This window comes from Chiloscyllium plagiosum, unplaced genomic scaffold, assembly GCF_037043375.1.
Source record: "Chiloscyllium plagiosum isolate Xiang-an unplaced genomic scaffold, Cpla_swu_hap1 HiC_scaffold_45, whole genome shotgun sequence".
Lineage (NCBI taxonomy): Eukaryota > Metazoa > Chordata > Chondrichthyes > Orectolobiformes > Hemiscylliidae > Chiloscyllium > Chiloscyllium plagiosum.
The window spans coordinates 16,585,315-16,611,125 of NW_028270183.1; the positions used below are offsets into that span (position 1 = coordinate 16,585,315).

The following is a 25,811-nucleotide window of genomic DNA, read 5'->3' on the forward strand; positions in this document are numbered from 1 at the left end:
AAGGTCCTATTGAAGCAGCTTCCTATTATCCTGGACGCTCTACTTTGTAGCATAATGTAAGTGTGGAGAAGCACAAGGTTTATTAGGGTACAATCATTCCTTAACTCATTACTGACACCTCTTGCAATCTGTGCGATAGTTGATCCTGTTCCCATTGTTCTTCAATCTAAGATAGTAAAAGAGGAGTGATGCTGGTAAAAGACTAACTGTGACACACAAGAGTGTACTGTGACTCAGGCAGAACATTCACACTGAATCGTGAGGCATAAATAGTGAAATTGGCCAATGACGTAGCTTGGTGTGACCTTTCTTTGTATGTTTCTAAATCTGTTCATTCGAGTTGTATGTATATTATTGGAGCCACATTCACTGCTGTTCCCTCCTTGTTTTAGAACAAATATGATTCTACAAGAGGTAGAGGAAAAGGGATGCAGAGCAAATGGATCACAGGATGGAGACAATTTCTTGTTTCCACTTTCTCAGGTTTGTTGCATGGGTTTGAACATTGTGTTCTTCACAGAATTTCAATTTGTCTTTTTTGAGTCCAAACGTACATATATAAAAATATATACCCACCCATCTGAGAAAAGAGAATTAGTTTGTGAAACAAACATAGAGTTTGCTGGAACAGCTCAGCGGGTCTGGTAGCATCTATGGAGAGAAATCAGAGTTAATGTTTCGGGTCGAGTGATCCTTCTCCAGAAGCAACAGATGTGGAATGTAAACAAAATTAACAATTTCTGGTCACTGCAATACATCACAGTTAATGTAGCACTGATGAAGAAAAACTGTTAAGTGCTTTAGATATAGACACCATGGATATATGTTTCTAATGCTGTTATCTACCACTTTGTTAATCATACTTGAAGTTCCAAGTAACTTTAATCATGATGAATGATCACTTGTTTGGGGCTGCTGGTTGTTGACTTTATAGTGGGGATCCGGTATCTCTTGGGCATATGCTTTACATTTACTTTTGCTCAAAACTTTCCTCAGTCTTTTACAAAAGTATACAGCATATTATTCTTCCCCTGACTTTCCAAGCTGAGCTCTAGTGATTGTTCATGCTGTTATCAGTCATAAGATAAAGTAGCTGCAGTACGCCTACAGGCCCATCGAACCTACTCCACATTCAGTAACATCATGGCTGATCCGATTATGGCCTCAACTCCACATTCTTGCTGGGGCCCTGTAACCCTTAGATCAAAAATATGACCAAATCAGCATTAAAGATGCATTCATTATGCCAGTCTCTATTGTTCTCTGGGAAAGAGAATTCAAACAATGATGACTATGTATAATTCCTCATCTCTATATTAAATGGGAGATCCTTTAATTTTTAACTGCCCCTTAGTTATAGATTCCCCATGAAATGTCTTTTCAGCTTCTCTCCTGCTATATACCCCTCAGAACCCATATTTCATTGCAACTACTTATCACTCTTCGAAGCTCTGATGATCACAGGCCCCACCGACACCTCCTGTCTGATTTGCTGTCAGAGTCAAAATTCGACAGGTCAGAATCTGGGATGGCTGTTTCCTATGTTGAGGCTTTTGCAACTGACTGATGGATTAGGAATGCAAGGTCAGCATCAAAACGTCCCACAAATTGCCCATGCTACTACACTGGTTGGTTCACCCTTAGAAACATACAAAGAAAGGTTACTCCAAGCAATGTCATGGACCAATTTCATTATTTATGTCGCATGATTCAGTGTGAATGTTCTGCCTGAATCACGGTACACTCTTGTGTGTCACAGTTCTGCAGGGTTGAAAACTTCAACTTCCCTGGTGTAAATCTGCCACAGAGATATACAAAATTTCTCAACTTACAAACATACAAATTAGGAGAGAGGAAAGGTGACTCAGTTCCTCAGCCATTCAATAAGGTCTAATTACATGTGTGCCATAAGGATTGGTTCTGGGTCCACTGCTTTTCGGCATTTATATAAATTATTTGGATGTGAACTTAGGAGGCATAGTTAGTAAGTTTGCAGATGACACCAAAATTGGAGGTGTAGTGGACAGCGAAGAAGATTACCTCAGAGGAGAATGGGATCTTGATCAGATGGGCCAATGGGCTGAGGAGTGGCAGATGGAGTTTAATTTAGATAAATGTGAGGTGCTGCATTTTGGAAAGGCAAATCTTAGCAGGACTTATACACTTAATGGTAGGGTCCTAGGGAGTGTTGCTGAACAAGGAGACCTTGGACTGCAGGTTCCTAGCTCCTTCAAAGTTGAGTGTCAGGTAAATAGGTTAGTGAAGAAGGTGTCAGAGTGTTGGGAGGTCATATTGCGGCTGTACAGGACATTGGTTCGGCTACTTTTGGAATATTGTGTGCAGTTCTGGTCTCCTTCCTATTGGAAGGATGTTGTGAAACTTGAAAGAGTTCAGAAAATATTTACAAGGATGTTGCCAAAGTTGGAAGATTTGAGCTATAGGGAGAGGCTGAATAGGCTGGAACTGTTTTCCCTGGAGCATCAGAGGCTGAGGGGTGACCTTAGAGAATTTTATAATTTCATGAGGGGCATGGATAGGGTAAGTAGACAAGGTATTTTCCCTGGGGTGTGGGAGTCCAGAACTAGTGGGCACAGGTTTAGGGTGAGAGAGGAAAGATATAAAAGAGACCTTAGGGGCATCTTTTTCACACAGGGGGTGGTCCATGTATAGAATGAGCTGCCAGAGGCAGTGGTGGAGACTGGTACAATTGCAACATTTAAAAGGCTTTTGAATGGGTATATGAATAGGAAAGGTTTAGAGGGATATGGGCCAGATTCTGGCAAATGGGACTAGATTAATGTGGGATATCTGGTTGGCATGGACGAGTTGGACCAAAGCATTTGTTTCTGTGGTGTACATCTCTATAACTCTACTTCACATTCCTGCCAAACCACAAAAAAACTCCTCATCTTGCTTACCAAGAATCTATCTGCTGGGGCCTTTTAGGGAAGAGAGCTTCAAAGAGATGACAACCCTGTTAACAAAAAAATTCTCCTCGTTTCTGTGTAAAATGTGCAAAACCTTATTTTTAAACAGTTCTAAAATCTCCCCTAAGACAAACCATCCTGTTCACGTGCACCCTGTCAAGGCTCTTCTTCTACCAGCAGATACAAGCTTAGCCTGTCAAATCTTTCCTCATAGGCAACCCACCCATTCCAGGTATTAGTCTAGTGAACATTCTTTGATCTGCTTCCAATTAATTTACTTCCTTCCTTAAATAAGGTGATTAATCTCTCCGCTTTCATATTCAGTTCTCTTTGCAATAAACAACATTCTATTAGCTTTCCTAATTACTTGTTGTATTTGTGGAATAACCTTCTGTGATTTATGGGCAAGGAAACCCAGATACCTCTGGATCTTGGAACTCTGCAGTCTTCTCTTTTAGCTAATTTACTTCTTATTTATTCTTCCTGCCAAAATGAACAATATCACATTCTCCCACAATATACTCCATTTACAAGATATTTCCCCATTCGTCTAAGCTACCTTTGACACAAAGGTTTGAGGTGCCGTCAATGGTATTGGCGACTATTGCAAGCTGCAGTGTGACAGAGACAGGATACAGAGCTGGGCTCAGAAACGGCAAATGGAGTTCAACCTGGATAAATGCGAAGTGATGCATTTTGGAAGGTCAACTTCGATTGCTGAATGTAGGATTAAAGACAGGATTCTTGGCACTGTGGAGGAACAGAGAGATCTTGGTATTAAAGTACATAGATCCCTCAAAGTTGCCACCCAAGTGGATTGGGTTATTAAGAAAGCATATGGTGTTTTGGCTTTCATTAACAGGGGGATCGAGTTTAAGAGCCATGAGGTTTTGCTACAGCTCTACAAGTCTCTGGTGAGGTCACACTTGGAATATTGTGTCCAGTTCTGGTCGCCCTACTATAGGAGAGATAAAGAGGTTTTGGAGAAGGTGCAAAGAAGGTTTACCAGGATGCTGCCTGTACTGGAGGGCTTGCCTTATGAAGAAAGGTTGAATAAGCTTGGACTTTTCTCTCTGGAGAGAAGGAGGAAGAGAGGAGACCTGATCGAAGTGTACAAGGTAATGAGAGGAATGGATAGAGTCAATAGCCAAAGACTTTTCCCCAGGGTAGGATTGACTAGTCATAGTTTTAAGATATTAGGAGAAAAGTATAGAAGACATCAGAGGAAGGTTCTTTATGCAGAGAGTTGTGAATGCATGGAATGCGTTGCCAGCGGTGGTGGTGGAAGCGAAGTCATTTGGGACATTTAAGGGACTGCTGGACATGCCCATGGATAGCAGTGAATTGAGGGGCGCGTAGGTTAAATTATTTTACATTAGGATTAATGCTCGGCATGACATCGTGGACCAAAGGGCCTGTCCTGTGCTGTATTTTTCTACGTTCTATCTATATCACTTTGTAGCCTCCTTATGCCCCGTTCAACACTTACTTTCCAACTGCCATTGTGTCATGAGTAAATTTAGTAATTAAACCTTTGGTACCTTTATCCAATCGGTTTATATAATTACAAAATATTGTGGCCCCAGCAATGAATCCTCTTGTGCACTGCTTATTACATCTTGGCAACCAGAAAATGACTGCTTATGCTTTTTTGTTTCTGTTTCTGTTAGCTAGGCCATCATCTGTCCATGCCAAGATGTTATTCTTATCAACGACATAGGTAGGAGGAGTGCCGAGGATGTTAGACAGGCTTTCAGGGAGCTAGGTTGGAAGCTCAGAGTTAGAACGAACAGAGTTGTTGTCTCTGGTTTGTTACCCGTGCCACGTGATAGAGATTCGAGGAATAGGGAAAGAGAACACTTAAATGCGTGGCTACAGGGATGGTGCAGGAGGGAGGGATTCCGGTTTTTGGATAACTGGGGTTCTTTCTGGGGACGGTGGGACCTCTATAAACAGGATGGTCTACACCTGAACCTGAGGGGCACCAGTATCCTTGGGGGGAGGTTTGCTAGTGCTCTTGGGGGGGGGGGTTTAAACTAACTCTGCAGGGGCATGGGAACCCAGATTGTAGCTTCAGGGTGCAGGGCCTGGAGTGTAGGGAGGTTAGGAACATGGCATCAATTTCCAAGGAGGGTGTCTGTAAACAGGAAAGTGGCTTGAAGTGTGTATACTTCAATGCAAGAAGTATACGAAATAAGGTAGGTGAACTTGCAGCGTGGGTTGGTACCTGGGACTTCGATGTTGTGGCTATTACGGAGACATGGCTAGAACAGGGACAGGATTGGCTGTTGCAGGTTCCAGGATTTAAATGTTTTAGTAGGGTCAGAGGTGGGGGTAAAAGAGGGGGAGGTGTGGCATTGCTTGTCAAAGATAGTATTACAGTGGTGGAAAGGACGATGGATGAAGACTTGCCATCTGAGGTAGTTTGGGCTGAGGTTAGGAATTGGAAAGGTGAGGTCACCCTGTTAGGAGTCTTTTACAGGCCTCCTAATAGTCCTAGAATCATTGAAGAAAGGATAGGGAAGGTGATTCAGGAGATGAGTGACAGTAATAGGGTGGTTGTTATGGGGGACTTTAACTTTCCTGATATTGATTGGGAAAGCTATAGCTCAAGTTCGTTAGATGGGTCAGTGTTTGTTCAATGTGTGCAGGAGAGTTTCCTGACACAATATGTAGACAGGCCAACAAGAGGTGAGGCCATACTGGATTTGGTTCTGGGTAACGAACCAGGCCAGGTGTTAGAATTAGAGGTAGGTGAGCACTTTGGGGATAGTGACCATAATTCGGTGATTTTTACTCTCGTGATGGAGAGGGATAAGTGTGTACTACAGGGCAAGAGTTATAGCTGGGGTCAGGGAAATTATGATGCGGTGAGGCATGACTTAGGATGTGTGGCTTGGAAAAGTAGACTCCAAGGCAAGAGTGTAAATGATATGTGGAGCTTGTTCAAGGAGCAACTATTGAGTGTCCTTGATAATTATGTACCTGTCAGGCAGGGAGGAAAGGGTCGTGCGAGGGAGCCATGGTTTAATAAGGAATTGGAATCCCTTGTTAAATGGAAGAGGGCGGCCTATCTCAAGATGAGACGTGAAGGTTCAATTGGGGCGATTGAGAGTTATAAGGTAGCCAGGAAGGACCTGAAGAGAGAGCTAAGAGCAGCAAGGAGGGGACATGAAAGGTCCTTAGTCGGTAGGATTAGGGAAAACCCTAAGGCTTTCTATAGGTATGTTAGGAATAAAAGAATGACTAGGGTAGGAATAGGTCCAGTCAAGGATAGTAGTGGGAAGTTGCGTGTGGAGGCGGAAGAGATTGGGGAGACACTGAATGAATACTTTTCTTCAGTATTTACTCAGGAACAGGGCATTGTCGTCGATGCGAATACTGAGTCACAAATAAGTAGAATGGATGGCTTTGAGGTATGTAGAGAAGAGGTGTTGGAAATCCTGGAAAAGGTGAAAATAGATAAGTCCCCTGGGCCTGATGGCATTTATCCTAGGATTCTCTGGGAAGCAAGGGAGGAGATTGCAGAGCCATTGGCCTTGATTTTTATGTCCTCTTTGTCTACAGGAGTAGTGCCAGAAGACTGGAGGATAGCAAATGTGGTTCCCTTGTTCAAAAAGGGGAGTAGGGATAACCCTAGTAACTATAGGCCGGTGAGTCTCACTTCTGTTGTGGGCAAAGTCTTCGAGAGAATTGTAAGGGATAGGATTTATGCACATCTGGATAGGAATAATGTGATCAAGGATAGTCAGCATGGTTTTGTGAAGGGCAGGTCGTGCCTCACAAACCTTATTGAATTCTTTGAAAAGGTGACGAAGGAGGTTGATGAGGGGAAAGCGGTAGATGTGGTATATATGGATTTTAGTAAGGCGTTTGATAAGGTTCCCCATGGTAGGCTACTGCAGAAAATACGGAGATATGGCATTGAGGGTGAGTTGGAGGTTTGGATTAGGAATTGGCTGGATGGAAGAAGACAGAGGGTAGTAGTTGATGGCAAAGTTTCTTCATGGAGTGCCGTCACTAGCGGTGTTCCGCAAGGATCTGTTTTGGGACCATTGCTGTTTGTCATTTTTATAAATGACCTGGAAGAGGGGTTAGAAGGTTGGGTGAGCAAGTTTGCGGATGATACGAAAGTCGGAGGAGTTGTTGACAGTGAGGAAGGATGTGGCAGGTTACAGCAGGATATAGAGAAGCTGCAGAGCTGGGCAGAAAGATGGCAAATGGAATTCAATGTAGCTAAGTGTCAGGTGATTCACTTTGGGAAGAATAACAAAAAGATGGGGTACTGGGCTAATGGTCGGATACTTGGTAGTGTGGATGAGCAGAGGGATCTTGGTGTCCATGTACACAGATCTCTGAAAGTTGCCACCCAGGTAAATAGTGCGGTGAGGAAGGCATATGGCGTACTGGCCTTTATTGGTAGAGGAATTGAGTTCCGGAGTCCTGAGGTCATGATGCAGTTGTATAAGACTCTGGTGCGGCCGCATCTGGAATATTGTGTGCAGTTTTGGTCGCCATACTATAGGAAGGACGTGGAGGCACTGGAAAGGGTGCAGAGGAGGTTTACCAGGATGTTGCCTGGTATGGAAGGAAGATCGTATGAGGAAAGACTGAGACACTTGGGGCTGTTTTCATTAGAGAAAAGAAGGTTTAGGGGTGACTTGATTGAGGTGTACAAGATGATTAGGGGGTTAGATAGGGTTGACAGTGTGAACCTTTTCCCGCGTATGGAGTCGGGTATTACAAGGGGGCATAGCTTTAAATTAAGGGGGGGTAGATATAGGACTGAAGTTAGGGGTAGGTTCTTCACTCAGCGAGTCGTAAGTTCATGGAATGCCCTGCCAGTAGCAGTGGTGGACTCTCCCTCTTTATGGGCATTTAAGCGGGCATTGGATAGGTATATGGAGGATAGTGGGTTAGTATAGGTTAGGTGGGCTTGGATCGGCGCAACATCGAGGGCCAAAGGGCCTGTACTGCGCTGTATTCTTCTATGTTCTATGTGATGTTACTTTCTGTGGTAACCTTTGTGGCACCTTAACAAATGCCTTCTGAAATCATATGTACAATCATGCATCAATTTCCCTTTATCCATAGCACATGTTACTTTGTCAATATAAGTATGATTTCCCTTTCATAAACCGACTCCCACAGCTACCAAGACTACACCTCCTCCCACCCTGCCCCTGTAAAAACGCCATCCCATATTCCCAATTCCTTCGTCTCCGCCGCATCTGCTCCCAGGAGGACCAGTTCCAATACCGTACAACCCAGATGGCCTCCTTCTTCAAAGACCGCAATTTCCCCCCAGACGTGGTCGACGATGCCCTCCGCCGCATCTCCTCCACTTCCCGATCCTCCGCCCTTGAGCCCCGCCCCTCCAACCGCCACCAGGACAGAACCCCACTGGTCCTCACCTACCACCCCACCAACCTCCATATACAGCGTATCATCCGCCGTCATTTCCGCCACCTCCAAACGGACCCCACCACCAAGGATATATTTCCCTCCCATCCCCTATCAGCGTTCTGAAAAGACCACTCCCTCCGTGACTCCCTCGTCAGGTCCACACCCCCCACCAACCCAACCTCCACTCCCGGCACCTTCCCCTGCAACTGCAAGAAATGCAAAATTTGCACCCACACCTCCCCCTTACTTCCCTCCAAGGCCCCAAGAAATCCTTCCATATCCGCCACAAATTCACCTGCACCTCCACACACATCATTTATTGCATCCGCTGCACCCGATGTGGCCTCCTCTATATTGGGGAGACAGGCCGCCTACTTGCGGAACGTTTCAGAGAACACCTCTGGGACACCCGGACCAACCAACCGAGCCACCCCGTGGCTCAACACTTCAACTCCCCCTCCTACTCCACCAAGGACATGCAGGTCGTTGGACTCCTCCATCGCCAGACCATGGCAACACGACGGTTGGAGGAAGAGCGCCTCATCTTCCGCTTAGGAACCCTCCAACCACAAGGGATGAACTCAGATTTCTCCAGTTTCCTCATTTCCCCTCCCCCCACCTTGTCTCAGTCAAATCCCTCGAACTCAGCACCGCCTTCCTAACCTGCAATCTTCTTCCTGACCTCTCCGCCTATCAGCCTCACCTTGACCTCCTTCCACCTATCGCATTTCCAATGCCCCTCCTCCAAGTCCCTCCTCCCTACCTTTTATCTTAACTGGACACACTTTCCTCATTCCTGAAGAAGGGCTTATGCCCGAAACGTCGATTCTCCTGCTCCTTGGATGCTGCCTGACCTGCTGCGCTTTTCCAGCAACACATTTTCAGCTCTGATCGCCAGCATCTGCAGTCCTCATTTTTTCCCTTTCATAAAACCATGTTGACTCTGCCTGATTATCTTGAATTTCTCTAGTTGTCCTGCTATGAAACCCTTAATAATAGCTTCTGCTATTTCCCTGTGTCAAGCATTCTGATTGCCCTGAAGTTTCCTTTTTAAATAGTTACGTTTGCTACTTTTTCAATTTACAGGAACGTTCCCTGAATCATGGGATTTTGAGAAAATTAAAACTAACACTTCAACTGTCACTTGCCAATTATTTTAAGACCCTCGAATGAAGTCCATCAAGGCCTGGGCACTTGTCAGTCCACAACTTCAGTAATTCACTCAGCACCACTTCTCCGATGAATGTGATTTTCCTGAGTTTATCACTACCTTCCATTTCCTGATTTACAACTATTTCTGTGGTATTTGTCTCATCAGTAGTGAAGACTAATGCAAAATTATTGTTCCATCGCCTTATGTTCCATAATTAATTACAGACTCACTATAAATTTAAAATGGAAGTGTTGCATTCCCCAGCAATAATATTTCTCACCTTAAAGGTACGCTATTCATAAAAGGAGCAAAAGAAAGGTTACAACAAAGACCATCCATTTTCAGAACACTTTTATTTTCAATTTCTTATCCTGAGCACAAAGCTAGGAAAATACCCACCTTCAGAATAATTTACTTAAATGTCACATGTACAGAATGTGATTGAGTTGTTAGTATGTGATGTGGGTACTGATTTATTGTTCATGTTATGTCTGGCCGCTAGAACCAGGAGTTTAAGGGATGATGTTGCAATAATTGGATTCTGTAAATTCTGGAAGTAATTCAGAAGAAAAACTGTTCCATGTTTACTAGATATATTTCAGAGCAGTTTACGTATGATGAGTTAGTACATAGTGATGTGAATATCTTAGTCAAGAAATGCATTTATAGATTAAATAATTATGTTGCAGGCATCTGCAATAAGAAATGTATAATGCAAAAACAGTTTTAAAAAGTTTCTCAAATTTTAGTTTTACTTCACCTTGTTTTGCACTTGATAGAATTCGGTGGGAAAATATGTTCCTGTCTTTGCAAAGCCAAAAAGTCGACTTTCCTGCAGTAATTCTGTGAAACCTGATGTGGAGAATACAGCCAAAGAGGTAATGTGCTGCAGTCATGTCATGTTGCTACAATACAGTAATCACTGAATTATTATAATTTATTTCATAGAGCATGGAAATAGACCCTTCAGGCCAACCAGTCCATGCCGATTATAATCCAAATTAAACTAATCCCAACTGCCTGTGTTGGCCCTTATTCCTCCAAACATTTCTTGATCATGTACTTATCCAAATATCTTACAAACGTTGTAATTGTACTCTCATTCACCACTTCCTCTGGAAGTTCATTCCACATGTGAAGCACTCTTGGTGTAAAAACGCCACCTTTCATGTTTTTATTATTATTAAATGTCCAGTAGGATTTCACGACTTTAGCATTTTTTTGTCCTGTGTTTAAAATGCTTGCCGTTTATTTTCTCTGTCTATATAAAGCCCCTACCCCCAGATGCTCTGGAAGTGCTGAACAGTTGTAATCTTCCAAGTCTGAAGCGATAAACAATGCAGTTTTATTCACACCATAATGCTCATCCTTTGGTTGCTGCTAAAAAAAGAATTGATTTTGCTTTAAGGTATTATAAATAACTGCCATGTAGAGAAAGAGAGAGTGTGTATGTATCATCCATCTCAGTTGTTTCTGTTTGGATCAGGATGCAAAGTGCTTTTCTTCCATTCTCCAATTCCTAATGAGTCTCTGACTGTGGAAGGCATCATGGGCAGGGCTTAACTTTGTCTCCATATCTGTATGTGTGTCCCACTAGGCGTTACAGGACAGTAATTGGAAGATTTTCCCTCTAACCTGTGGAAAATTGAAACTTTCCATTGCCTTGATTGAGATGAAACTTGAGCTTGGTCTATGTGGTCTGCATAGGTTGGCAACATACTAGGCAGTGTGCTCAACTTTTTAAAAATTTCAAATATGTACTTTATTCATAAGAATATCTTTATATACATACACGGCGACTAAAGCAGTTTGATTTAACATCAAAGACATTTCTTACCTGAACATGACTACATTTACATGCATTTGAGGCAACAGGCGTGTCCAATAATGGAGCCCCATTTAACTTAAGCAGAAAGATGGTAGTCTTGCCTCACTCATCCTGGGAGAATTTTTTTTTAATTTCAAAAATACTTTATTCATAAAAAATATCTTTTTATACATTTATAGTCACTAAAGCAGTTTGGTTCTATACAGTAGCATAAGAAAAAACAAACAAAAACTGGAGTTTGACTCTACCCAACAAATGAGCTAAAGACATTTCTTTCTTCTACTAGAGTGTATTTAATATATTTGAAGAACCAGGTGAGGGGGAAGGAGGTGTACAATACCTGAACGGACCCCCATTTAACTTTGGCAGAAAGACCTTAGATGGCAATGTTATGACAAGGGGTTAAACCCCCCCCCCCCCACTTAATTTAAACCAGCAACACAGAAAAGATTTATCCCATGCAGTAATCTCTGAAAATTCAAAAAGCCAAGAACTATTTAAAGTAAAAATTAACAACTTTATTTCTTAAAGTATAACAGAGAATAGTTAACTAACAACTATTTACAACTCAACCTATTCCTCTAACCTATCTTTTACTTTTCCCTCTACAATACTGGTCCGATAAAAATCCCGATTAAGATTTACAAAACAAAACTTCTTATCTCAAAACTAGGCAGCTTTCGATTTTTCTCTGTATTCCTGTCTTCTTTTCTTCTTCTTGGAGATTCTGCTTCACAAGTTACTGATTGATAAAGGAGGAGAAAGTGAGGTCTGCAGATGCTGGAGATCAAAGTTGAAACTTTATTGCTGGAACAGCACAGCAGGTCAGGCAGCATCCAGGGAACAGGAGATTCGACGTTTCGGGCACAGGCCCTTCTTCAGGAATGAGCAGAGAGTGTTCAGCAGGAGAAGATAAAAGGTAGGGAGGAGGGACTTGGAGGAGGGGAGTTGGAAATGTGATAGGTGGAAAGAGGTCAAGGTGAGGGTGATAGGTCGGAGTAGGGTGGAGGCGGAGAGGTCAAGAAGAAGACTGCAGGTCAGGAAGGCGGTGCCGGGCTGGAAGGATCCGGCTGAGACAAGGTGGGGGGAGGGGGGATGAAGAAACTGGTGAAGTCCAAGTTCATCCCCTGCGGTTGGAGGGTTCCCAGTCGGAAGATAAGACGCTCCTCCTCCGACCGTCGGGTTGTTGTGGTTTGGCGGTGGATGAGTCCAATGACCTGCATATCCTCGGTGGAGTGGGAGGGGGAGTTGAAATGCTGTGCCACAGGTTGGTTGGGTTGGTTCGTCCGGGTGGCCCAGAGGTGCTCCCTGAATCGCTCCGCAAGTAGGCGGCCTGTCTCCCCAATATAGAGGAGGCCACACCGGCTGCAGCGGATGCAGTAGATGATGTGGGTGGAGGTGCAGGTGAATCTGTGGCGGATATGGAAGTTTCCCTTGGGGCCTTGGAGAGAAGTGAGGGGGGAGGTGTGGGCGCAAGTGTTGCACCTCCTGCGGTTGCAAGGGAAGGTGCCGGGAGTGGTGGTTGGGTCGGTGGGGGGTGTGGATCTGACAAGGGAGTCGCGGAGGGAGTGGTCTCTACGGAAAGCTGATAGGGGAGGGGAGGGAAATATATCCTTGGTGCTGGGGTCTGTTTGGAGGTGGCGGAAGTGACGGCGGATGATGCGCTGTACATGGAGATTGGTGGGGTGGTAGGTGAGGACCAGTGGGGTTCTATCCTGGTGGCGGTTGGAGGGGCGGGGCTCAAGGGCGGAGGAGCGGGAAGTGGAGGAGATGCGGTGGAGGGCACCGTCGACCACGTCGAGGGGGAAATTGCGGTCCTTGAAGAAGGAGGCCATCTGTGTTGTACGTAATTTGAACTGGTCCTCCTGGGAGCAGATGCGGCGGAGACGAAGGAATTGGGAGAATGGGATGGCGTTTTTACAGGGGGCAGGATGGGAGGAGGTGTAGTCCAGGTAGCTGTGTGAGTCGGTAGGTTTGTAGTAGATGTCCGTGTAGTAGATGTCCGTCTATCTCAGGCGACCGAATCAACACGGACATCTACTACAAACCTACCGACTCACACAGCTACCTGGACTACACCTCCTCCCATCCTGCCCCCTGTAAAAACGCCATCCCATTCTCCCAATTCCTTCGTCTCCGCCGCATCTGCTCCCAGGAGGACCAGTTCAAATTACGTACAACACAGATGGCCTCCTTCTTCAAGGACCGCAATTTCCCCCTCGACGTGGTCGACGGTGCCCTCCACCGCATCTCCTCCACTTCCCGCTCCTCCGCCCTTGAGCCCCGCCCCTCCAACCGCCACCAGGATAGAACCCCACTGGTCCTCACCTACCACCCCACCAATCTCCATGTACAGCGCATCATCCGCCGTCACTTCCGCCACCTCCAAACAGACCCCAGCACCAAGGATATATTTCCCTCCCCTCCCCTATCAGCTTTCCGTAGAGACCACTCCCTCCGCGACTCCCTTGTCAGATCCACACCCCCCACCGACCCAACCACCACTCCCGGCACCTTCCCTTGCAACCGCAGGAGGTGCAACACTTGCGCCCACACCTCCCCCCTCACTTCTCTCCAAGGCCCCAAGGGAAACTTCCATATCCGCCACAGATTCACCTGCACCTCCACCCACATCATCTACTGCATCCGCTGCAGCCGGTGTGGCCTCCTCTATATTGGGGAGACAGGCCGCCTACTTGCGGAGCGATTCAGGGAGCACCTCTGGGCCACCCGGACGAACCAACCCAACCAACCTGTGGCACAGCATTTCAACTCCCCCTCCCACTCCACCGAGGATATGCAGGTCATTGGACTCATCCACCGCCAAACCACAACAACCCGACGGTCGGAGGAGGAGCGTCTTATCTTCCGACTGGGAACCCTCCAACCGCAGGGGATGAACTTGGACTTCACCAGTTTCTTCATCCCCCCTCCCCCCACCTTGTCTCAGCCGGATCCTTCCAGCCCGGCACCGCCTTCCTGACCTGCAGTCTTCTTCTTGACCTCTCCGCCTCCACCCTACTCCGACCTATCACCCTCACCTTGACCTCTTTCCACCTATCACATTTCCAACTCCCCTCCTCCAAGTCCCTCCTCCCTACCTTTTATCTTCTCCTGCTGAACACTCTCTGCTCATTCCTGAAGAAGGGCCTGTGCCCGAAACGTCGAATCTCCTGTTCCCTGGATGCTGCCTGACCTGCTGTGCTGTTCCAGCAATAAAGTTTCAACACTGATTGATAAAGGTACCTTTAAAAGAGCTATTTTTCTGGCAGTCTTTATATGCTGGTGGCTTGGCAGTTCTTCTGTCAACTGTTCTATTTTCTCTGTTCTTATACCCCCAAAGCATCGGATTTTGCCATTGGCTTTTAAGATCATCAATATACTAAATTCAAACTTGATTGGAATTTTGTTTTTTTTTGGGGTATAATTTAAACTGACTGGTTTAATTTGAATCTGTTTTTGTCTCCAGGTAACCAGCAACCCTAGCTTACAACCCAGTGTTATATTGTTACCTTATTCAGAACACTCGGTGCTGTCATGTAGTTTGCTAGCTTTTAACTCTCTTAAAGGTACAGTACACCCACATCTTATAACAGCAGTCTTTCCCAAGTGCGGGTTGGTGGAAGCTGCCCCAAGCTTTAGTGCGTCCCCCAGCTTAAAAACCATGGCTTACAATAGAGTCTTCCAGTAACCACTGGCACACCAGTATGTGGTAGCAATGACCTGCCTGAAAGTTGCAGGTAAGAAAGGAACTTGCCAGTCTGTATTTTTCAAAGATAATAACCTTGAAAGTTGCATATTTTTATATAATGTACATTGCATTTCTTCTTCATATTTTAAACTAAACCTTACTGATCTCTCACTTGTACTGTAGAAATTCGATGATACACATCAAAAATCATTCTAATAGCTATGATATATAATAACGACATTTAATCAGACTTACACAAGTTCTGATTTAACTTCTTTTGCTTTTTCTTACTTAAGAGCTTAAACGACAGTAAAGTGGATGTCGACAATAGTCCCCAGAACATGGATCTTGGAAGTTCAGGATTTTACCTGCCTGCTGCCAAACACCAAATGCAGATATCGCAGCAACCACCAGAGCAGACCGCCTGTACCATAATATCAAGCCAATTAAACCCAAAAGGGCCAGGGAAAGAGCAGCAGGATACTGAGACAGATGATGATTGTGTGAAACAGAGGAGCAATGGTGATGTTTTGCTCTCAGACACTCAGATAGGGACACAGTTTGTAGATCATGAGACGAAGGAATTGGCCTGTCACTCAGACCAACAAAATCCTTACACTCATGAAGAAAAGAATAAAAAGAACAAACTGAACCACCATCCGGTTGAAATGGATGTGTTGTGCAGCACTCCGATCCCAATAGCTCACAGCACACCTTATGAATCGCTGCCAACTCAGTCAGACTCTAAACCACAGAACTCAGGTACATGTTTGTCTGATGAACTTCTGCACCATTGCCTTTACCAGAAAAAAACTGATGTTGTGCCAGTCAGCCACAACGAATTGACCCTTTGCCAGGATGTGAAAAGGGAGTGCACTATAGCAATCGATAAGGAGGTCTCTGAGAATGAGGAAGGATGTGTTCTTGTATCTGAGACGTTAAAGAACTCTGGTTATGAAGAAAGGACTCGTAATCTTCCGGTGGTCTGTGAAATGCTAAATGGAAGTGAAGCTAACAGACAAGAGTTGGCTGTCCAAATGAACTTGATTGCAAGTACACCAGCACAGAATGATCTGAAAGGTGCCACTTGTTTACCGTCCACTGACGCCTTGTCTTCCAATTCACTCCACCAGTCATTTGACACTAATGTTGTAATTCAGTTGGAGAATACCTTTAATTCACAAACTGATGTGATAGATAGATATAAAAATGTAAATGAGGAATTGCAAGAGCCGCTAGGCTCTGTGACCAGATTAAGCATTGCAATGGGAAATGCTGTCCAGCAAAACATAGATGATGACTGGTCTGACATAAATGGGCCTTGTAGTTCTGGCACCAAAGTGACCATCAGCACAATCCTCCACAAAGACTCAGATGACCATCAAGTTAAACCTCAGCTGCAGCCCAGTCAAAGATTTATGCAAGATAAAACAGCGGACATTAAGATTCTACCTGTGCACCAAGACAAAACGGAGACTGAAAGTCAGAAAATTACCCAGAATGTTTGTAAAAGTTTTCATAGTCATGATATTAATATGGAGCAGTGCAATTCTGTGAATTGTAATAATCCTGGTGAGGAGACAAAGCAGCTGGACCAAGAGAAATTAAATAATAGTTACAGCAACAGCCTGATAACAGCTGATTCAACTGCCCAGAGTGCTGCTGGGCTGGAAGAACGGTGTGTTGGATCCAGGCAGTCAGGGTTTTCAGAAACTGTGTTACTTGACACTGTATTCAAAGACTCACAAACTAATCTGCTTTCAGCGAACAAGCCAGTTGTTGTTTCCGAGAGCATTGGGGTTTTTAAAATGATTAATGTGAACAGCTGTGCTACAGAACCCCAACCTGGCCTGCAAGGTAATGTCACTGTATCACAGGAGCTGGAAGTCACAGAAAAAACACTACCTATTACAAACCTCAGTCCTTCTTATGAAACTATCCAGTCAATCAAGACCAAAAGTATTCTTGCCACTGAAGGCAGTGAACGTCAAATGCTTTTTGATTGTAATTGTGAAGGAAAAGCTACGAAAGACAGCAAAGATTTAGGCAGTAAATTGGTCATTGCTGATGAACTAAAATCCATAATTTTTTTATCAATGGATAACTTGGACCTCCAAATTGAAAACAATTTACATACTAACTCTGACAGAAAAATCTCAGAAGATTTAGGTAGAAGAGAGATTGAACACAAGGCTGGCACAGAAAGAATGAAAGAAGACGCTTCTGTAAGTTTACCAGGCACGAGCATCGAAGACTGTATTGAAAGGCATCAGCAGGATAAAATAAAGAAAGAGATTGAAGGAAGTAAATGTGAAAGGAGTATATCTCCAGGCATAGTATGTGGAGGTTTAAATGTCAGTAGTAATTGGGAGTCAGTTATAGAACAATCGGCTCAGCTTTTAAAAAGTCATATTGCAGCGAAAGAAAGTTCAAATGAAACTGATAGTCTTGATGATTCAAATTTCTCTGTGGAAAAGTTGGATATGGAATTGAGTTGCGATGTTGTGTCCAGAGATGTGAACATATTAGCCAAAGCTGGTCCAAATCTAGCAGCCATTCCAAAAGCCTTTTCACCACATCAGTCCCCTGAAGATTTCACAAAGGAGCACGGATATCTTTCAATGATATTTCCTCCTTCACATAATGAAATGGCAGATTCTTTTTCTGGAGGTAATGATGTTGACACCGGGACTGACCGTTATGACAAACTTCAAAAATGTCAAGGGAAAAATGGCAATAATGAAAGCAAAGATGGCAGATTGTCTCTGGTGGATGTGGGCTTCTCCGGTATGGAGCAGGAAAGTGATAAGAGTCTGCCAACACCCCTCGGTGCAGAGCTAGCAGCCAAAAGTGAACAAAACACATTCCCTTGTGCAAAAAGCGAGGTAAGAATGTCTTTATTAATAAGGGTTAAAAGCACTAAAACAGTGCAGACACTCAACTGAAGAAACAGCCTAAAAGTTACTAACGTCTACTTTTAACAATGATATTTCGATCTCAGCTGCAAAATTTTGTAGCAGAATGTAATCTGATTATATTTTTAGGATCTGTTTTCTGTGCCAAGAGTCACTGGTGTTGCTGTTGCCTCTGAATCAAAAGGTTGTAGATGCAAAGTCCACTTCAACATATAATCTAGGCTGATTATTGTGTAAGTAGGGAAATATAGTAATGTACTATAAAAAGTACCGCTCAGTTGTGTGTTTAGACCGAGGTATCTTATTGGTGATTCGGTGGAAATCAAAGATTTCAAGCGATGTGCGTTATCCTGAACAAAATTCTGTCCCAATCAACATCATATATGTAAAATAAATTTTTTGTGTGTTTCATTACTGTTTGTAGGGCCTTTTTGTGACAAATGATTGTTGTGTTTACTTTTAAACTATCCTAGTATAATTTGTTGCTCATGCCTTGTTCTCATTTGCTTTACTGAATGAAGCTTTTAGTCATTGGAACATCCTGAATAAAAGAGACTGTTTTACCTGTCTTCCATTAATTTATCTGCCCCAGACATTGTTACAAAATAGTTATTGTCAGCATGTACTGCCAAGTATTAACAGTGATCAATAAACATAATAACCCTATCATGTTTTTTTGAAATTTCTCTTAACTTTTGGATCTCTTGTTTTAGGTACTAACCAAACACAGTCCTGACAAGGTACAACCAGGTAATTAAACATAAAATGTATTCAATAACGCAGACAAGGCAGAAAGACTATTATATACCTTTTTTAAATGAAGTAGTATTGTTTTATTTATTTGTCTTTTTTAGTTACTTTACTTTCTTTTTATCTTTCCTCTTTGGAATATTCCATCATTCTTGAAAGAACACACAAGGTTGGAGGCTTCTCAAAAGTTTGTGAGGTTAGCCCAGAGTGACCAACTGCCTTCATTTTACATTCTCTTTTCAATGGTTAGGTCCTGAGCTGCTCCACAGGAGTGAGCCACAGATCAGGAACAGGATTGCAGGAAGAAATCGTGTAGTAGTTGGTACAACATACTACAACTTCTTTAGCAAATAGCTTTTAAGCTAATTTGTTTCTTTTCTACTTAATAAATCAATCCCTTTGCACTGCTTGCACTTTGGGAATCAGCCAATCGGTTTCAAGGCTTCTGTCAGTGATCAATTGGAATTTGTTGTTGGAGATGTTTAAGAGTTTTTTCCTGACTTTCCATCTTTTTTTCCTCTAACCTGGAAGCATTTCAATACTAGTTGGATTTTTACTCTGACAGTGTTGTCAAGATTGAGGATTTGCTGTAAAGAATTTTAGGCACAAATTCCACTCACTGTTGTGCAACCTGTTGAAGTGTTAACTTAAAAAAACACTTTCGGAGCGACGGTCCCTCGTCAGGTGCAGTGACAGAGGGCATACACTGCACCTGACAAAGGAACATCGGTCTGAAGGCTTGTGATTTCAAATAAACCTGTTGGACTAAACCTGGTGTCGTGTACTTTTTGACTTTGTCCAGCCCAGTCCAACATCAGCACCTCCACATCATGGTCAACAATTAAAGAAGAGGGAACACTTCCTTCCATGGGTTATTCTTGGAGCTTGTTTCCATAGAGTGGAGCATCATCCCTGTGTTGGTCTATAAATTTTGGATGTTATTTAACAAATATGCATGTAACTGGCATCTGCCAACAAAACTAAGAAAGATATTCAAAGAGATTACACCGTAGAGGTTTAGGCAGATGTATTGTGACACGATTAACACAAGGAGGATTTTAGCATAAGTTCATCCGAGACTTCAACTCAATCATGGGCTCTTTTTCCTGTCTGCTGTGAAGATCGTGAAGCTTTGTGAATCAAATATATGTCTTACCATAGTGATACTTATTGTTTTTTTGACAGAATATATGCAGTCATAATTTGATCAAAAATACAATTTTAAAATATAAATTTATCAAGAATTATTTAGTCATATAGAATATGTGTATTGCTAAAAAGGTATTGCATTTGTCAAACTTTTTCATCTTGCTTTGATCAGGATGATTCCTAGAATACCAGCCTAAATGGAAAACCAACATTTATACCACATGAAATGACTATGCCAATTAGTTGGCAAATGGACTCTAATCAGTCGAGGTGTTATCAAAGAGAATGCACCAGTTAAAGATGATTGTCAACTAACAGTCAGGCTTTTACTTATTTGAACTCTCCTCCTTTAAAGTGTAAGTGTTGGTTTTCCCCTTGATTTGGAATTGGTGCGAATTGACCTGATCAATGCAAGATTGAAAAGCAATGCTCAAGAATTATTTATTATTATTTTTCTGGTATTTCAATGAATTTGTAATCTCAGCTATCCTGTTCGAGGGAAATGTGACCATAATTTATGTGCTTCCTTACAAAGGTGGGGGGGGGGGGGGGGGGGGGTGGTGCGACAAAGTAACTTAATAAGACTTCACTCTGGGCCTTTCGCAATATATAACGGTATAGACAGAAGCCTGAGTAGGAAGGTAGCTGTAGTATTTTATATAACTATCATATTGAAGCAAGGAAAACAGATTTTAATATTGAAAACCTATTTTAAAATCCAAGGGTCATAATCAGGGCATCAACAAAGCTGAAACGGAGAAAGATCAAAATTAATCAAGGAATTGATTGGGCGATATAGATCTTAATTACCTGCAGATTTTATAAAGAAGAGAATGCTGAGAGCGGACTACCTCAACTAAGTAACTATGTTTGGGAATTTTGACATCCAGTAAGCACGCAGTCTCTGCTGTATTCATTTGCCTGCCATACAATTTACTGACCAGTGATTGTGATTTGGTTTCTAAAATGACTTTGAAGGTTTTGATGAATAATATTTAGCCAACACTTGAGAAAAGAAGGACTCCTGTAATAGTGCTGACCTGGAAGGTGCTGGAAAAGGGCGATCCTCACACCATAGTGACAGGAAACCCCTACTTGGTATTGCTTCTTCTGCCCTACACAGGTCGGCATGGACAGGTTGGACCGAAGGGTCTGTTTCCATGCTGTACATCTCTATGATTCTGAGAGTGCTGTAAGTTTGAGATTAAAATATGAAGCCTGACACGGGGAAGTGCTATGGATATTGTATATTTGGACTTTCAGAAAGCATTTGTTATGGCATGCTGGTTAGCAAATTAGAAGTATTTGGGATTGATGTGACCTCAGCAGCATGGATTAGAACTTGGCTGAAAGATAAGAAACAGAGGGTAAGTATAGATGGGCATCTCTCAGATTGGAGACAAGTTGAAAGTGAGAGATCGATGTTGTGACCTGTGCTTTTTTCTGAGTTGTATAAATGATTTAGAGATGGATATTGACATCAAAATCTCTAAATTTGCAGATGATACTAAGCTAGGGAGAGTAATGAATTGTGAGGTATTTGATTAAAGAGATTGGGCTTATTATCCTTGAGCAGAGAAAATTAAGAGATGACCTTACTGAGGAGTAAAAAAGTTATGAACAATTTTGATCGGGTAAAGATGGATATTCTTTTTCCACTACTTGGAATGTCAATAACTAGAGGTCAAAAATTCAAGATTATCAACAAGAGCACTAGGAATGAAATGCGGAAAAATTTCTTCACTCAAAGTTTTGGGAATTAGGAATGCGCTGCCTGGGAGAGTGGTGGAGATAGATTCCATAAGAGATTTCAAAAAGAGCTGGATTAATGTTTGCAAGCGATAAATTTAGAGGGCTATGGAGGTAGAGCAAAACAAACAGGATTAGCTGGGTATCTCTTTCAGGAGTTGGTACAGACATGATGGGAAGAATGGCCTCCTTCTGTATTATAAATTCTGTAGGTCTGATAGAAAGTAGGAAGGAGGTAAAAATTAATAAGGGATAGTCAACATGGCTTTGCAAGGAAAATCATGTCTCTCAAACTTGACTGAGTTTTTTTGAGAAAGTCATCAGAAACATTGTTGATGGCAGAGCAACAGATGTTGCTTATTTGGACTTTAATAAAGCCTTTGACAAGGTTCCACGTGGCAGACTAATTAGGAAAGTTAAGTCGCATGGGATGCAGGGTGAGCTTGCCAATTGGATACATAATTGGCTTGACAGCATGAGACAGAGAGTAATAGTAGAAGGTTGCTTTTCGGACTGGAGGCCTGTGATCAGCGGTGTTCCACAGACATTGGTTCGGGGGTCCTTTTTTGTTTGTCATTTATATAAATGGTTTGGATAGGAATGTAGAAGGCATGGTTAGTAAGTTTGCGAATGACACCAAAATTGGTGGCATAATAGACAGTGATGAAGGTAATCTAAGATTACAAAGGGACTTTGATCAAATAGGTCAATGGGCCGAAAAATGGCAGATGGCGTTCAGTCTGGATAAATGCGAGGTATTGCACTTCGGTATTACAACCAAGAGTAGGGCTTATGCAATTAATGGTAGGGCCACGGGTAATGTTGTAGAACAGAGGGACCTCGGGGCGCAGGTACATAATTTGTTAAAGTTTGCACCATATATAGTGATTAAAAAGACGTTTGGCACACTTGCCTTCATTGCTCAGTCCTTTGAGTATAGGAGTTGGGATGTTATGTTGAGGTTGTACAGGACATTGGTGAGACTTCTTCTGGAATACAGTATCCAGTTCTGGTTGCCCAGTTATAGAAAGAATATTATCAAGCTGGAGGGGGTTGAGAAAAGATTTACTAGGATGTTGCCAGGTATGGAAGGTATGAGTTATAAAGAAAGGCTTGATAGACTGGAACATTTTTCTGTGGAGTATAGGAGGTTGAGAGATGACCTGATAGAACGTTATAAAATAATGAAAGGTATAAATAGAGTTGATGGGTAGTTGTGTTTTCCCTAAGATGGGGAATTTCAAAATTAGGGGGACACATTTTTAAGGTGAGAGGAGAAAGATGTAAAAAAGACATAAGCTTTTTCTTTACACGGGGAGGTTCACGTTTGGAATAAATTTCCTCAGGAAATGGTAGGTGCAGGTACAATTACAATGTTTACAAGACATTTGGATAGATACATGAATAGGAAAGGTTTGGAGGGACATGGGCAAGGAGCAAGCAAGTGGAACTGGTTTAGTTTAGTATTATGTTTGGCATGGACTGGTTGAATTGAATGGTCTGTTTCCGTGCTGCATGACTGAATGAAAGGAAAGACAATCATCAGACTTGAGATTTTCTGGACTCATAAGGATCCTTCCAAAAATAAATGTTAAGAAGGTCACTGAATTGGCAGAACTTTGTACCACTCACCTATATTAAAACATCCTCAGAATTATATAGTTGTTTCTGACTGCATTCTGTGATAGTTGCTAATGAAACAAAATTAGCAAAGACTTCGAGTCATTGTGATCTATAAAATTGTAAATTGGTGGAGCACTATTGTAATCAATGATTTAAACCAAAGAACTGGTTGTCCCTTTCTTGCAGATGTTCAAGATTACAAATTACCACTCATTAAACTAACATTAGAAAGCAGGGCACTGATGGATCTTTCACAATTTGCTGGTCCTCAAGAAGATAATGCTAATTTGTCTGAGCTGGAAGATCTGCACTTAAGGTACCAGTTAAATACTAACCATCTTTTTTAATAGTTAAATGTAATATTGGACATTAGATCCTGATGAAAAGCGCTCATCTTTAATTTGGAAAGAAAGGATCTATTGTCCAATGAGTTTGAGGTGTTTTCAAAACAATTTCTAGTTGACGTTAATTCTTACTCAATCCGTGCCTTAATCTACATTAGTTGGTAGAAACAGAAATACAGAAAATAAGGCCATTCAACCCATCGAGCCTACACTTCTATTCAGTATGATCGTGGCTGATCTTCTATCTCAACTTCATACTCCCGTGCTCTCCCTATGTCCCTTGATGTCTTTAATGTTTAGAAATATATTTATTTATTTCTTATAAATACTCAGTAACTTGGTCTTCACCGCCTTTTGTGATGGAGAATTCTACAAGATCCCCATCCTCTGAGTGAAGACATTTCTCCTTGTCTCAGTTAAATGACTGGCCCAGTATCCTGAGATCATGCCGGCTTGTTCAAGATCCATCTCTCCCTCCAAAACAACCATGCACATCATTCCTACATGCAGTCTGTCCACCCCTGTACAGTTCAATGAGATCTGTTCTCATTCTTCTAAAGACCAGAGAATACAAGGCTAGACAATCAATTCCCTCTTCATTTGATACATTTACATGCATTTGAAAAGACAGGGTTTGATCAGGAGCACTTAGCACGGCTTTGTGCTTGGGAAGTCATGCCTCACAAATTTGTTAGAGTTCTTTGATGAAGTGAGCAGGAAGGTTGATGAGGGCAGGACGTAGTCTGTAACAGATTTCAGTAAGGTCTTTGATAAGATTTCAAATGGTTGGTTGTTCTGGTAGGTTAGATCGCATGGAATCCAAGGGAAGCTGGCAAACTGGATACACAATTGGCTAGATGGTAGGAACCAGAGGGTAATAGTGGAAGGATGCTTGTCGGACTAGTGGCCTGCAACTCATCGAATGTCTTATGTCGGTGCTGGGCCCATTGCTGTTTGTTATCTATATCAATGATTTGGATGAGAATGTACAAGGCATGATTACTAAGTTTGCAGATGACACTAAAATATTGTGGACAGTGAGAAAGGTTATCAGAGATTGCAGAAGCAGCATGATCAGCTGGGAAAGTGGACTGAGAAATGGCAAATGGAGTTTAATATACATAAGGGTGAAGTCTTGCACTTTGGAAAGTCAAATCAAGATAGGAGTTTCTTGGTGAAGGATCTTATGGAATGTAGTAGAACTGAGAGACCTTGGAGTTCAGGTGCATGGTTCTCTGAAAATGGAGTCACAGGTAGACAGGGCTGTGAAGAAGGCTTTTGGCACACTGACCTTCATCAGTCAGGGCATTGAGTATAGAAGTTGGGAAGCTATGTTACAATTGTACAGGAAGGTGGTGAGGCCGCACTTGGAGTATTGTGTTCAGTTTTGGTCACCTTCCTGTAGGAAGGATATTATTAAACTGGAAAAAGTGCAGAAAAAATTTACAAGGATGTTGCCAGGATTCGAGGGAGGGTCTGAGTTATAGGGAGAGGTTGGACAAGCAAGGACTTTTCTCTTTAGAACATAGTAGACCGAGGGGGAATCATATAGAAGTGTACAAGATCATGGCAGACATGGATGGGGGAGAGTGCACTCGGTCATTTTCCCAGGGAAATCCGAATCGGGGACTAGAGGGCATCAGTTTTAAGGTTAGAGGGGAATGAAGAAAAGGGAAACTGAGGGGCAACTTTATTTTTTTACCCAGCATGTGGAATGAGCTGCCAGCAGAAGTTATTCAGGCGGGTACGTTAACAACATTTAAAAGGCATTTAAACAAATACATAGATAGGAAAGGTTTAGAAGGCCAGGTGCAGGGAAGCGGTGTTAGCGTCTGTGGACATTTTGGTCAGCATGGATCATTTAGGGCAAGTCTCTATGCTGGAGGACTCTATGACTCTGTGACTAATTCTGCTATCACAGGAATCAATCTGGTACTAAACTGACAAGCTTATCAATGGATACAACTGGACAGCTGGTGGATGTGGAAACAGGAGAAATGTCATCGTGGAAAGGCACAGCTTTTTGATTTTAGTTTGAGCCTGCATTTACTGTGACCTGCCTTAACTGTGAGTGCTTAGTGATGATATTGGGGTTAGAGGTAGAAAGCTGCCAAATTACAGATACAAGACACTTATTGAAGAGAACTCGTTATTTCCCATTCTTGTATAAACCTCAAACGATCTCAAACTCTGGATTTTTAGAGAATTTAAAGTTATGCTCTGTTTTAATAATACTTAACATCTAAACAAGTGAGGGGGGTAAGGGGTTAGTCTAT

General features: G+C 42.6%; 1 protein-coding gene across 1 annotated transcript in view; it reads left to right on the forward strand.

Moving 5' to 3' along the window:
* LOC122552447 (uncharacterized) overlaps positions 1-25,811 on the forward strand; it is a 42,265-nt gene that overhangs the window by 14,128 nt on the left and 2,326 nt on the right. The window contains exons 3-7 of the mRNA XM_043695178.2: positions 393-483; positions 10,266-10,364; positions 15,302-17,890; positions 18,634-18,670; positions 23,378-23,507. Coding sequence (XP_043551113.2) covers positions 393-483; positions 10,266-10,364; positions 15,302-17,890; positions 18,634-18,670; positions 23,378-23,507 — 2,946 coding nt within the window. The remainder of the gene's footprint in view (positions 1-392; positions 484-10,265; positions 10,365-15,301; positions 17,891-18,633; positions 18,671-23,377; positions 23,508-25,811) is intronic.